The sequence below is a fragment of the Corvus hawaiiensis genome, chromosome Z (assembly GCF_020740725.1).
Source record: "Corvus hawaiiensis isolate bCorHaw1 chromosome Z, bCorHaw1.pri.cur, whole genome shotgun sequence".
Lineage (NCBI taxonomy): Eukaryota > Metazoa > Chordata > Aves > Passeriformes > Corvidae > Corvus > Corvus hawaiiensis.
This window is the reverse complement of record NC_063255.1, coordinates 73,917,730-73,931,600: the sequence shown is the minus strand read 5'-3', so window position 1 is coordinate 73,931,600 and position 13,871 is coordinate 73,917,730. Positions and strand designations below refer to the sequence as shown.

Here is a 13,871-nt window from a genome sequence, read left to right as displayed (position 1 = left end):
AGTCTTCGATTAGTTCTGTTGCACCTGAGCTGTTGCTCAGTAAATTCAGCCTTTCATTTTCTCTGAAGAAAGCACATCAACAATTTTCCAATAACTCTGTGTTTTATCTTGCACGGGTTTCTTTCTCTGTGATTTATTATGTTTTAGCAGCTTATTTTCCCCTCCTTAGTTTCAGGCAACTGAAATAAACACTGTTACTTCACTAAAACTGAAATAGTTGTTAAGTTGTTGTGCTGCCATGGAGGTACTTACTAACCTGGAGGTTAGAGACATGGTCAAAGACACAATTTTTATGTCAATACTCCTAAATCTAAGGATTTGCCTCAAAAGGGGAAAACAAAAAAGTCTGCCATGTGAAAGTATCTGCTTACAAATAATGTGTATATCATGTTTGCCTGAGCATAGAGGTACCTCCTGTCACACACAGGACGTTTCTTATATTGGTACATCCAGGTGTTACTATTGCTTTTACACTAAATTTTCAATTTCATCATCTTCACTCATCAGAGGCACATTAATAAACAATGCAGATATATTGAAATAAGCTGTAACCATCACAAAGTGAACCAGCACTCTGCATGAAGACAAAGCCAAATCACTGCTGTGTTAAAATTTAACTGAACTTATCTTGATGAAACTGACCTCATTATATTGTTTCTGAAACAGCAGTGTCACTATTTGGTGAAGATAAACTGTTCATAAGAAGTGAATTATTGTAGGAAATGAAATTGATTTAGAGATTTGGTGTATAGGAAAGTTTCCTGTTGCTGCTGAAGCATCACGTCCCTAGTATAACAAATATTATGTATGTTTATTTTTTGTTCATCATAGAAGTTTGATTAAATTGTACTCAATAGATACAGTAGAGCAAAAAACATTTGTTAGCATTCATTATCTCTGCCATATGTCTTTACCTGTTGAAAAAACACCTAAATGTGTTTCATTCTGCTTGTTCATCACTTTCCTGTGGCATAGTACAGTGTAATGTAGTTCAGGTTTGTTTTGGTATGCAAACAGTAAAGCAGCCTTTACTATTGAGAAAGTTTGCTGATGGTGTACCTGAAATCTTTAGAAACTCATGCATATAAGCAATAGCAGGAGTAGTTTCCTAAAAATAAGGAAAGAGAGGTGATGGTTAATCAGATGTATTTAATGTTTTGACTGGCTTATTTGATTTGAAATCTCATTTTGTGTATATTAGGAATAATCATAAACTGAAGCAGAAGGGGCAAAATGTCTACTACTAAAATTAATACAATTATTTGATTATATTTATATTACTACAATATGTATTTCATATATTAAACATAATTATGTTTAAATGGTTTAAAGCAAAATTCAAGGTTGGCTTGAGCTGAAAATTCACTAGCAGCATATAAACCAAAAATCAGATTTTGGGTTTTGTTTTAGAAGGGCATATGTGTACACATGTGTACGTCACTTACACGCATATGGGAGAGAAAAGAGTTGAGATTGTCATTGTACTTCTGGTATTACGTTTTCCATGACACTTACAAAAGTACAGTTTTCTTCTGTCTGGCTTAGGGAATTTAGGAGTTAGTACCAAAAAAGTAACATACATTTTGCTTCTGATGATGGAATGTGAAGTGAGTCAAAGTTGCAGTTGCTCTCAGCACTGGTGTTGGTACTGCCAATACCATGGGATTTTTTCCTGTATCCCTCATTATTTCATTGTTGCCATGAGACTAATTTATTCAAGGAGTTCAAATGGGAAAGTTCAATATCAATGAACTTAAGATCTTTCTTTTGCAATGCCCCAGACAGATTCATGTGAGGTCCCTTTTTCACAGCTGAATGTGTTAAGTGAAATCCCATTAAACCTCCTACATTTAAAATAATACTGCAGTTTTAGTCAAGCATTCAGGTGTTAGCTTCTATAAAGCTGAACTTTACTTTTGCAGTCATTAGAATTGCTGTCCTAGTGGTGAGATAGGTTGCGCAGAAAACACTTCATTGCACTTCTACCTTCTTGTTTTAGAGATTAGAATAGGTATAGTGAACTAGTAAACAACACAAAGAAAATAATATAAGTCCATAGTCTAAGGCAATTTGATGCTCTCTGATTACAGTGTGTTTTTCCCTGGACTCTTACGAGAGTTGCAGAGTGATTCTAGGTAGCTGGGTAGTCTAATGTCGTGATCTGTTTTCCCAATCTTTGAGGATATACAAAGCAAAGAACTGAAGCTAAGTCTGCATATACACAGCTCCTGCTGAAACTGACTGGAAATGTGGCTTGAATGGAAGGTGTGGAATATGGTACAATGTACCCTGTAAATTCACACTCTGAGATGTTTCTAGGTGGACATCCAAAATGAATGGATGCTAAATGATGATTCTGTCAGTAATTACGGACCTTAATTTCACAGTACAGGCTGAAGTACTTTAATGCAAGCATGTGTTTCATAAACAGAGATGATGGAATAAAAATTTTAGAAGTCTTTCTGTTCGGTTAAAATACTTGTTCAGGAGTTCTTGGAGAGGGAATCTTTGAGTAAGGTTAAATATGCATATATTTTGATGGCCCATTGATTGTAGGAGGAAGTTTTTTTGTAAGAAAATTTAATATAATAATCTGTACAAAATGGGGTCTGAATAAAGGTTACACATAAATCTGCTATTTATTACCTGTTGGATGCCTACCCCATCTTTTAATTATTTTCAGTTGCATAGTATATTTGCATATGACTGCACACACACCCACCCGCACACAGAGATAAGTATTTTGCACCAGGTATTTGTTAAACATCTGGAAATATTTTGCATAGTTGTAGCTCAGTCTGTGAGTTGGGAAAATAATGTCTGTGTGGAGTTGCATATTTTCTGTGAAGTTCTGCATTTCTAAGAAAGGCTTGTTACAATAAAAATGTATTGAATGAGGTCTTTCTGCATCTGGAATAGATATCCCTTGATTGATATAAATGAAGGGAGATACAGCTCCTCCACTCTCTGCCAATCTCTCTTTTGTTTCCTTAAGGGAAAAAAAAAATCAGGGAGGGAGAAATGTGAAGGGAGGCCTGCAATATCTTGTGGGACCGATGTTGAAAGGCAGAGGAAAGGAGAATCTGCATGCAGGCAGGTCTTTAGTTTTTCAATAGTGTGTTTTTGTGATAATATTACATAGCAAAGCCATGGAAGCAGTATCAACCAGTAAGACGGTGTATTTTTATGCCAGCATGGGTTAAATGTCTTTCTAAAATATATTTGTTATAATCTACCCTTGCTAGTTTGTATATGGCTGTTAGAGGAGTTCAGTTTGGTAGGTGGTTAAACATTCTTAGGAGAGGTTTGAAACAAAAGACAAATTCGTGTTCCAGTATTGATGTGGGATGCATAGAATGAAGTGTTTGAGACGCTTTTAGATTAAGACCAGATGTACAAGAAAATCTTTAGATGTTTTCAGGCTTTGACTGTATGTTTAGGGCTCAGAGATTATATGAGGTCCCTTAAATAGAATACAAAAGATAAGTGACTGAATTAAACCTTTGAAGAAAATGCTACTAAAAGATACTAAGAGTGATATATACTGCTAGGGAATTATAATTAGGGAGATTCAGAATACCAGAGGATTTGCTTGCTCTCTCAACAGTGAATGATCTTGCTCAAATTTGTAAATAAAAGATGAGACTTCGATTTGGTTAGGATAAGGTTATTCATATTCTTTACAAAAGCATCTTCAGCACAGTAAAGAAAGGAGCATCAGATCTAAACAAAAAACAAAAGAGGCAATTGGTATAATTGTATATCTAAGCAGGGAAAGAGTACAACAAGCTTGGAAAGAAGCCATTTTAAATTGAATGTTTCAGTCTTTACTGTCTGACCCTTGATTTATGTTCTCTGGCTCTTAAAATTATAGAGGGACATTTCCCGGGTGTTTCCTAAAGGCTGCTTGTCAATGAACAACTACAAAAACTTGTTATAATATCATTAATGTGTCTGAAGAAATTGAAAGTGTAGTACATCGTATTAGTACAGGAAGAGTTCAGAGAAATAAGGTCTTATCACAGATCTAAAACAAACCAAAATTATTACTATTGTTGTTGTTATTGTCATTATTATTATTATTATTATTATTGGCAGAACATTTTCCTTTTTTATAATTTTGCTGTCTTTTTTAAAATAAAGCATGATGATGCTTAAAAAAATAAATTGAAGACAGTGCAACTCCTCTGTAATAAACATATTCTCATTTATGTAATTTTGTGAGACTAAATGTATTTCAAAGTATATACTGCATGAAATAGAAATTTGAGGTGGCACCCTATGCCAGAATTCAAGTATCTGTAGTATATCCAAATGAGCACAGTGAAATATAAAACCATTGTGTTTACTGCTAGTCATCTAGAAGCAGCTAATAGATATATTTTATTGTAACAAAATGACTGGTTCTTGTCAGGAAATTATTACTGGTCAGGAAGGAAAGAAAAGAACACGGCAGTTGGATAGCTGCAAGCAGCCTTGGTTTTGGGTATCAGGTTTTGATTTGTTGTCAAGGAACACATGTTTATAACAAAATCTAATATTCAGTGAAGATTCTTCATCTTCCTTCATACTTTCACACTTTCCATTTACAAACTCGTATAATCTAATGATATTTTAAAAACTATGCTTGGGCTCTGAAAACATTTCTACATTAAAATATTTTGACAGAAAGAGAAAGGATGATTGAAAAACAAAGAAAATGCATTCACATTGTGGTGGTAGTAAAAGCCCATCTTAGGGACATGCAGACATAGAAGAAAAAAGAGCAAATTTTTTTTTTAACCTTTTCTTCCATCCATCTTTTAGCTCTGTAAGCTGCTTAGAAATGCCTTGAGAGCAGATGCAATTCTTGGTTCTTCAAAGACGTCAGTTTGCCTATGCTGTAAGTGCACATCACTTTAGGGCAGTGAGGGTGGTAAGAAGCTCTAGAGCAGCTCAGCTGTTTTCATTTCTTCATATCTATGCCTCCCAGCCCCTCAAATCCCTTCAAAAAGAAAACAGCCTTACTTAATACCTTTTGGTTCTCAGGAATCTTTCCAAGACTTTCATCAAAGCAGCAGATTCAGTCATGACTTGCGTGAAAAATTATACCAGACTAGAAGACATTTTGAAAGATTTTTGCCTATTTTGTCAAACTCTGTTAAATATCACTTGAAACGGGCATTAGATTTTGTTCACTTATGTAATGTCATGTCTTGCCTTTCTCCCATTCTTTTATACCATCAGTGTTACCTTATATATCTCTTAGAATCTCTTAGTAGCTTCATCCAGAAGCCAAAGAAAGCAAAGAAAATTAAACTTTGAATTTTATTTTAAAAAACTATATTTGGGAGGCATTTACTCAGGATCACACAGTCTCGCAAGTGATACTTGCAGATGCTTCCATATCTTTATCAGGAACAGGAGTTCTGCTGAAGTAAGTCATAGTTTGACCCATATCATTTGAGCATGATTTCAGTACGTAGGAAGGGGCAGAACCCCTGACCACTTTTGCCAGCTAACCCACTAAACAGAAGCAAATCCTGCTAAGACAGAAACATGCAGTCTCAGAATACACTCCATTTGATTCAGAGATAATTGGGAAGCCCAATGTCAACTGTGAAAATGTGTTTCTTGGTCCTGTTATGATAGGACCAAGACATGAGTTTGGAAGGAAGAACATGAAGTCTAAAATGCCAGTTTCAGACTGGGGAGGCTCTCTGAACCATCACAGTGACACTGTACAGACATTATGACAAAAATAATAGATTCTGGACATGAAAATTCTCACACCACCAAGATGCCTTGTCTATTTTTCTAAAATGTAGTAAAATGAGATTTCACCTATGTATCTTAACAGGTACACACTCAGGCTCTCTGGACAGGCTTACCATGGCTGAACTTCAGATCCATCTAGCTTGATCCTGCAGTACCTTGGCTAGATACTTCATCTAAACTGGAAATTCGTGCTTCCAACAGCACTGTGGTGTGCTGCTGAAGGACCACGGACAGCGACTGCACACGGCAAATAGGGGAACTTGGGCTCTAGTGCTGGAAAAAAAGTACCTAGTTTTAGAAATACAATCAGAGAATATCTAGAGTTAGAAGAAACCCATAAAGGATTGTTAAGACCAACTCCTTGCTCCTCACAGGACTACCTAAAACTAAAGCACATGACTGAAAACATTACATATGTAAACTGCTTCATCAACCTTAATCTGACCTTTTATTAAATCAGATGAAGTTCAACTCATGTTTTGCAATGAAATTGCCTATGTTATGATTTTGTTTGTATGACTGTATTCCAAAACATTGTTCTGTAAAAGAGTTTTGATAGTGTAGAACCACCATCGGAAGTTTAAACTTACTGGAGTATGCTTGTGCATTGTTTCATTCTGGACATGTTGGTCTTGACAGCTATCACTTCTTCCAGAAAGAATAAACTGCAGGTGTTTCTAGCCAATTATCTTTTCCATAGAGGGAACTGTGCTGATAACTTGCACATAAGAAATACAAGTATGTTCTCTGAAAGTTACCTAATCAGTCAGCTTCCCAGAGATTGCACTGCTAGGCTTCAATTTTTTCAGTAAGATCAAGTTGCTGATTCACCCATATCTTTGTCTAGTCATATTCAGGCATTCTAAAGGCTGTCTCATCACAAACAAGACCAAGCAATGTTCCTTTACCACTGAGTATGTTCAGGCTTCAACTGTTCCAGCTGGTACAAGGCCACTGTAAAGCAGCAACACAAGATCATGCTTTGATGTTTGCTGGATATTGCTTTGCACAGAGCAGCTTTTACTCAGAACCAACATGACTGCTTTTTGCTGGTTATCTCTAGAAAATTCTGAACTATTTCTTAAAATTACACTGCTTACAAATTATTGGAATCTGCCTGGGCATCACAAACAAAGCTCAAAAAAGTTAGATGCACATTCAATGTGTGGAATTTAGGGTGGGGTTGCAAACACTGGGTAATCAGGAAACTTAAATTCCTAACTTTCATGTCTTCTGTGTCTTGTAAATACCCTGTGTTCTGTCAAGATGCCAGGACATTGACAGGAGACTTCAGCCTAGTGTTTGTGCCAGAAGTATGGAGATACTGGTCACATTTGTAGATTTCATGGATATTTTTTGAACTTTGTGGCAATTCCACATTCATTTTCTCAAACACGTCCACTTAAGGAAAGGATGCCAGTTTCAGGGCAGCTGCACTTCTGACCACGTCTGTTCTCTGATGCACACCCTTTTCCATTCATTCAGACAGTTCCTAAATATTTTTAACTGCTGTGATTACAAAAAACACCTGCTTAATGAAAACTCTAACAGGACAAGCTCAGCTTGGAAAATATCTCATCTATACCCATGGGATAGTGGCTATAGTACTCAAACTGCCTTACTCTATATTCCAGTGTTCGAAGGTTCCTCATATATCTTATGGTTGTTGGCTCAGTTCTAGGAGAAAACCAAAATTGGTCACCTTATTAGACTTGAATCCGCGATTAACAGTTTCCATAAAGACCACTGGAGTTTTCTATTAAAGCATCCTGTCCTAAAAATTATTCCCTGGACTTTGCTTGTTTTTAAGTTGAATTCTCCTGCTCTCTTTTCTTCTTAAACCCTATCTTGTAACAGTTTCTTTTGAAGAAGCTAGTATCAGATAGGTAATCTAAAGAACTTTTTTGTCTTTTTAAAATTTTTTTAATAAACAAGCAGTATCTATTTTAAAGACTGGGTTAATTATTCTGTGACAACACTTGCACACCAGAGATAGAATACAGTGCTTTTGGCTGGAGCACGAAGCTGTCAAACTTCTTCACTCAAATAGAATGGTCATATAAGCTGTTAAGAGTTCTGAAACCTTTGTAAAAACTATAATATGTTGTTGTCCTTTTGCAGCCAACAATTACAAGTCAGTTCATTAGAGAGTTGATACAGAACTAGGAGAGAGTGAACTGTGCAAGGATCACTAAACTTGCTTTAAAAAGGCTTGCAGTTTAAAATAGCATCAGATTGTTTGTTTAGGGAGACTTCTCACAGTTACATTAAGGAGAACACTGCTTTTACCACTCAGACCTCTCATTGGAAATGATTGCATATAGGAGAGGTAGTTGGCTCTTTTCATCTATAGGTCTCCGGCCACAGATAAAACCAAAACATTTGCTTTGTATGACATTCATTTAATTTTTAAAATGTTGAGGAAGAAAAAGGCCATGGTAGAGTATTTTAATACCAAATGTTTCCTAAGTAAAGGAAATTTCAGCTGTGTTTCTGCTTCAGCACCAGTTATTTGTTGCTTTAAGTAGAGACTATTGAACCTGATTAATTTAATTAAAAACCCTTCTCAGTATAAATATGGTTTGTGTCCAAAACTCCTTTGATATCCTTTCAAAATATTTGGATTTGTTTTGAATCAGTACTTGGACTCGTTAAATGACAATATTAAGATCATGGAGTGCTCTAGTTTTACCAATTGCATGTGAAGCAAATAATTAATATTTGTTACATAGCTTAATGATTTTCTCTCTTCTCTAATTTGCTTTGTTAATTTCATTGAAATTCGCCCTGTTACTTCAGTAATTATTTTCTGACAGAATATGTTATCTGGCATATTTCATTTCCAAGGGCAAGGAATGCAATTCTAGTCAAAATCATTGAACAGGGACTGTTTAATAACATGACAGATCCTCTTAGGATCATTTTCAAAAGACTTAATTTCGTCTGTCCCAGGCTGCAAATGATGATTTCTGGTTCTGAATGGGTTTTTTGAGGTTTGATTTTTTGTTTGTTGTGGGGGTGGGGTGGTTGTTTCCTTGTTTATTTCTTTGGTTTGTGTGGTGGAAGCTTCGTTACTTATTGTTTCACTTTTCTAAAAGACATCCTATATAGCCTGTCATAAAATAATATAATTTTTTAATTACAAGTGATTCGTGTTTGAAATAGAAGGATACCTACTTGCAGTAACTCTTAAAGCACATTGAATGCCTCTTTCCATTCAAATGATGTAGGGGTATTTAATAGGACTGATAATAGTTTCAGGCAGCCGAGATACTTGGTTAGTAAATTCTAATTTAATTTTTTTTTTTTTTTTTTGAGCTATTGTTTTGGAACATACTGAAATGTTTGTTGATGCCTAAGAAAGTTACAGTGATAACTGCATTGCTAGTAAGCACATTGAGAAGTTAGTTTTCCCTTCACTACCAGATGATATCATGACTAAGGAGTGTTACTGTTCAGAATGAAAGAAGGGGCAGAACCCAGACTGAATAAATAAAAGCAAGTTTAATGGATCGTGTCTTTTTTCTACAGTGGGTGCAATGGAATCTGTTTGCAGATGGGAAATTCGGTTTTCTTACAGCTTAAGCTACTTATACAATGACAGACTTCACAGAAATATGTTTTGAAAAGTATCATGTTGTCTATTATTGTCTTTGTAAGTGAAAAATTTGATAAAACTATAGAATTTTCCCCTCTTTGTTTTGTGAAAATATGAAAACTCTGCAGTAGCCTGGCAAATCCAGATAATTCCATCATAAATACTCTTTTATTGAAATGTGCACACTTTTTCCTTTCCCTTTTGCTTTCATTTTCCCTTTCCCTTTTTCTCTTGTTCTTTGATCCCAAGAACATCTCTTCAGAGGTGATGACTTTTGATGCCAGGGTGTCAGGTAAAAGTGAGTATCTATATGTAATTTAAAGTCAGTAGCGATTAGACTTCATCTTACTAGAAACCTGGCTTGTTCAGTTCCTAAGAACTGAAACAGTTCCTCTTTGCTATTTTTGCCAATAACTGAATAACTTTGTTACATTATACTTTGCTGAAGCCATCTAAAGCTTGATCTGTTGTAACTATTTGGTTTTTTTCTCCTTTCCTCTTATCTTTTCTCTTTCCTGTACAGGTGATTTCTATTCACTCCTTTCTAAGCTGCTAGGAGAAAGGGAAGATGTTGTGCGTGTGCATAAGCAAAACCCTACAAAAAAGGCAGAATCAGATCTTGTAGCAGAGATTGCTAATGTAGTCCAAAAGAAGGATCTTGCCAGAGACATCACAAATCATGATGAAAGGGACAATACTATTCTTGTCAGAGACAGAATTCAGAAGTTTCACAGACTAGAGTCTACCTTGAGGCCACCAGAGAACAGATATTTCTCTTTACAACAGTCTAAGCATGGTGAGGGAAGCTGGGAAAAAGAACATAAAGGAGGTAGGTTAGGGGTTAATTTTATACAATGAAATGCAATGTAAGAGCTGTGATCCACATTAGCAAAATCTGAAGGGAATTTCAATTGAGGCTTGGAAGTATTTTACATTACATTCTTCCTAATTACTGAAATGTTCTCCTTCTGATTTAGAAGTATTTCACTGGGGTTCTTTCCCCCTCCATGTGTGAAGAAAGAATGTGTACTGATGGCACAACACCAGTACTTTTTGAATAATATGGTATTTTTTTCTACTCTTAAGACTCTTCCTTAACGATTTTATATCAGTTATGCTAAAACAAGGTACACACAGGATATGGTAGTCTCAGGAAGTAAAGACAAGTAACTACTATAAAATGGTCACTGGAACAATCAATACATTTTATGAGTTTGCTGATTACTTTGACCTGTTGGATACACAATTTTATAAAATTTATTGCTGTAATTTTATCAGATATTTTTTCTCTCATTCAGAAAGAGTGGTAGGTAATCCTGAAAAATTCTTCAGAAGTAAAATTTTCTGTGTATTGATTTCAAATTGGGCTTGACTCTCCAAATATTCTGGTACAGGCTGTTTTATTGTTCAAGAAATACAGTTTATTCCCTTCAGGTTTCTATGACAGAGAAACCATGGAATTATTCTCTTTGTTTTACTTGCATTTTGGTCTCTGTGATATTGACTGTGCTTAGCCTTACTTGCTAATGTGGAAAGCCAGATAATGCAGCATGTGATGGGTATCTCATAAAAGAAGGTGATATGTATGCATGGAAGCCATCTGTACGCATAAGGTGTAACCACACACATGCCAGCTTTTATGTTGCAACCACCCAGACTGATGTTTCCAAGTACTTTTGTATACAAATATATATCATCCATCATCCATTTGATTTTTATTTCTGTTCATAATGTTAACATGTATTGTCTCTGCTTATATGCAATTCTATTACAGTGTTCAAGCTCAGCAAAATCCTGGGTTTGTATTTAAAAGAAAACCAAAGATGAGGACTCTCCAATGTTACATTGTGCGATCCACTTAAATAAGAGCCTGTCAAATTATTGGCATAGGGGCAAAAATCCAGGTGGAATGTTACTATGTGCCTGACAAATGTGTAAATCATAAACAATTCCATAAACCTCACTGGAATGAAATATTCAGGAAAACAATGTGGATAGCATTTTTGCAAAAGAAGTTTGTTCAGTTTAGACTAATAACATGTGGTGTGTACAAGGCAAAGAAGAAAATTCCTTTCTGTTTTCGCTGATCCAGAGGAGATAATGTCAATGAGATGAATAAAGGCTTAGTTTTGACATACCTTATAGCATGAGTTCCAGCTACAGAGAGCATTTGCTCAGCTCTGTCAGTAGCAAATGTCAGTAATTCATTTGGGGGGAATTTGTTGGTGGAGGACTAATGAATAAATGAACTTTCAAATGACACAATTTTGACATATAGAAAAAAAAAATCTGACATTTTCTTAATTAGCATTTTTTTATCTTTGTAATACCTCTAACTACAGAATTCCTGACCTGCAGAAGCTGTCAGTACCATCTTTTGGCAAAAGAACTTCTGTAGCAATAAGATTTTAAGCATATATGTAGTTTCTTTTTAGGGAAGTATTCAGATATTTAAGAAAAAAATCTTCCATAAGAGAATTTTCCTCTTCAGGGGAAGAGGTAAAGTTGTGTTGATTTAATAAAAAATTTGCACCTTTTGTAAAAACCTTTACTGCATTGAATTGAAAAAATTCTCCATTTTCTTAGTACAAGACTCTGCTGTTAAATTAACTTCATTAAACTGTTTAAAGATTACCAGAATTAAAGTAGTTTAATATTTTTAGTCTTGTAAATATTCCAATTTTTAACATGTAATTGGCCTGAAATAACAAGTGGCTAATACAGTAAGTAAAGTTATTATAAATGTTTAAACTTTATACTATTGCTCTTCCTGCACTGTTGTTAGCTTGTTAACCTAGACTGGTCACTAATTTGTCAGGTCATTTAACATCACTGCAACTAGTACAATTACACCTTCTAAATAAGGCAAAGAGTGTAATTTTCCAATTTTAAAAACTCCTTTGTGCAGTGCTTAATTAAATTTGTCAAGATTGATGGCTGGGATTAAATGCAACATCACTTAAAGTTTGCAAAGTTAAAAGCTAGAACAATCTTCCAGGGAATTCTGGACAGTAAATTGCAATTGTGTCAATAAATAAGGCTTTCATCTTTCACTTGTTTAGAGACTTAATTGCGTGTTCTAAATCTAGGTAATTCTTTCTTTTTTTCTTTTTTTTTTAATGAAAGGAACATCTCTAAGTTGAAAGGTAGAAGATCTGGTACTGAGTTTAGAGATCTCATTTAAAACAAAACTGGTGATCTTGTTTTTTCTAAGTAATTATAAATTTCTTCTATGGGGAAAGTAATTTTCATTAGTTTTGTATGAAACTGTTCCATGGGCCACTTATTCTTGTAGACTTTCAGAATGGACTTGCAAAGGAAAAAGAAAATATAATACTAATTAACCAATTCTGGGAAAAGGTGATAAAATCTAAAGATTGTATTGAGGCTGGAGCTCCTAAATTAGATTGTATTTCACTGAACATTCATTTTATTATTTTGATCTATTGGAAATCTTTTATTCCTTTAAGCATAAACATTTTCTGTTTTATAGTGTGTGCCTTTGGAGAGACTAAATAGAGGCCAAAATTTAGTGTTCGCATGTTTAGCCCTTTATTTTTTCTAGCTTTTTTTTGAAAAGTCTCAGAGGCCAAGGGGCTCTGTAACATGAAACATAGACAAGCTTTCTGGAGTTTAGCATAAAGTGATATGATATGAGCAAGTGAGGAAGCAGACACTGAATTTCCGTCCTTTCATTCCTTCCAAAACCCAAACATCTGTGAATATACCTGCCACTGTACCTACTGTGATCAACTCAACTGTACAGAAGTATGAATATGTATAGTTTTTGGGGGTTTTTTAACAGCTTTTCCTTTAATTTGCAGCTTTTGTTCACCTAAAATTTCTACAGAGCAGAATTTCTTGTTTTAGAACTTTCGGATTACTGTCCTGGATTCGCTACAGTTGCTGATAGCTTTTAGGCTTCTTTTAGGTTTTTCACCTACTCTAGCTATGATATCTCAGTCTAAACAGGTGAAACATCTCCTAGTGTGCAGTAGGTTTTCAGCACTGGTTTTGTATTTCCCTTGCCTAGGTTGTAGAGAATGTTATTACCTCCACTGTATACCTGTTGTTACCCCTTAGACTACATCTCTTCCAAGTGAAATGCAAAGGGAGGGTATTATCAGGACAGATGGGTTGCACAGGTCACTTAAAGATTTACATTGTTTCCCAGTAATTTTTCCTTTCACTGGAAGATCACTTCCAGGTGAAGGTGAACCCTCTCAGACTCCTTGGATGTTGTGTGCTAAGATCTGTGATCTGCCTTGTTTCAAAGCAGGATGCCCTGGCACTTTATGAATTTGGATATTTGTTTCACCTGCCTAGATGATACCCCAGTGATTGGTGTTTAGGATTATAGCAGAACTCACAAACTTTGGGTGAACTGAAAGTTGCAAAGCAAAGCATGATGTTATCAAACACAATATTAGTGAAGTGGTTCCAGCTTCACGTAACTTCAAAGAAATTGCTTCTTATTTGCCATCGGTTTGGTTATATGTGCCTACATGCAAATTTG

The 13,871-nt window shown here is 35.2% G+C and overlaps 1 protein-coding gene across 17 annotated transcripts in view; it reads left to right on the top strand.

Moving 5' to 3' along the window:
* The window catches only part of PAM (peptidylglycine alpha-amidating monooxygenase), a 123,590-nt gene that overhangs the window by 90,414 nt on the left and 19,305 nt on the right, over positions 1 to 13,871 (top strand). For 14 of the 17 annotated variants that reach the window (XR_007200716.1, XM_048290505.1, XM_048290512.1 and 11 more), the window contains exon 15: positions 9,879 to 10,184. The exons of the other annotated variants lie outside the window; for them this stretch is intronic. Coding sequence is in view for 13 of the 14 variants with exons in the window: in XM_048290505.1 (XP_048146462.1) it covers positions 9,879 to 10,184 (306 nt within the window). In the remaining variant the exon portion in view is untranslated. The remainder of the gene's footprint in view (positions 1 to 9,878; positions 10,185 to 13,871) is intronic. 17 annotated transcript variants of the gene reach the window in all.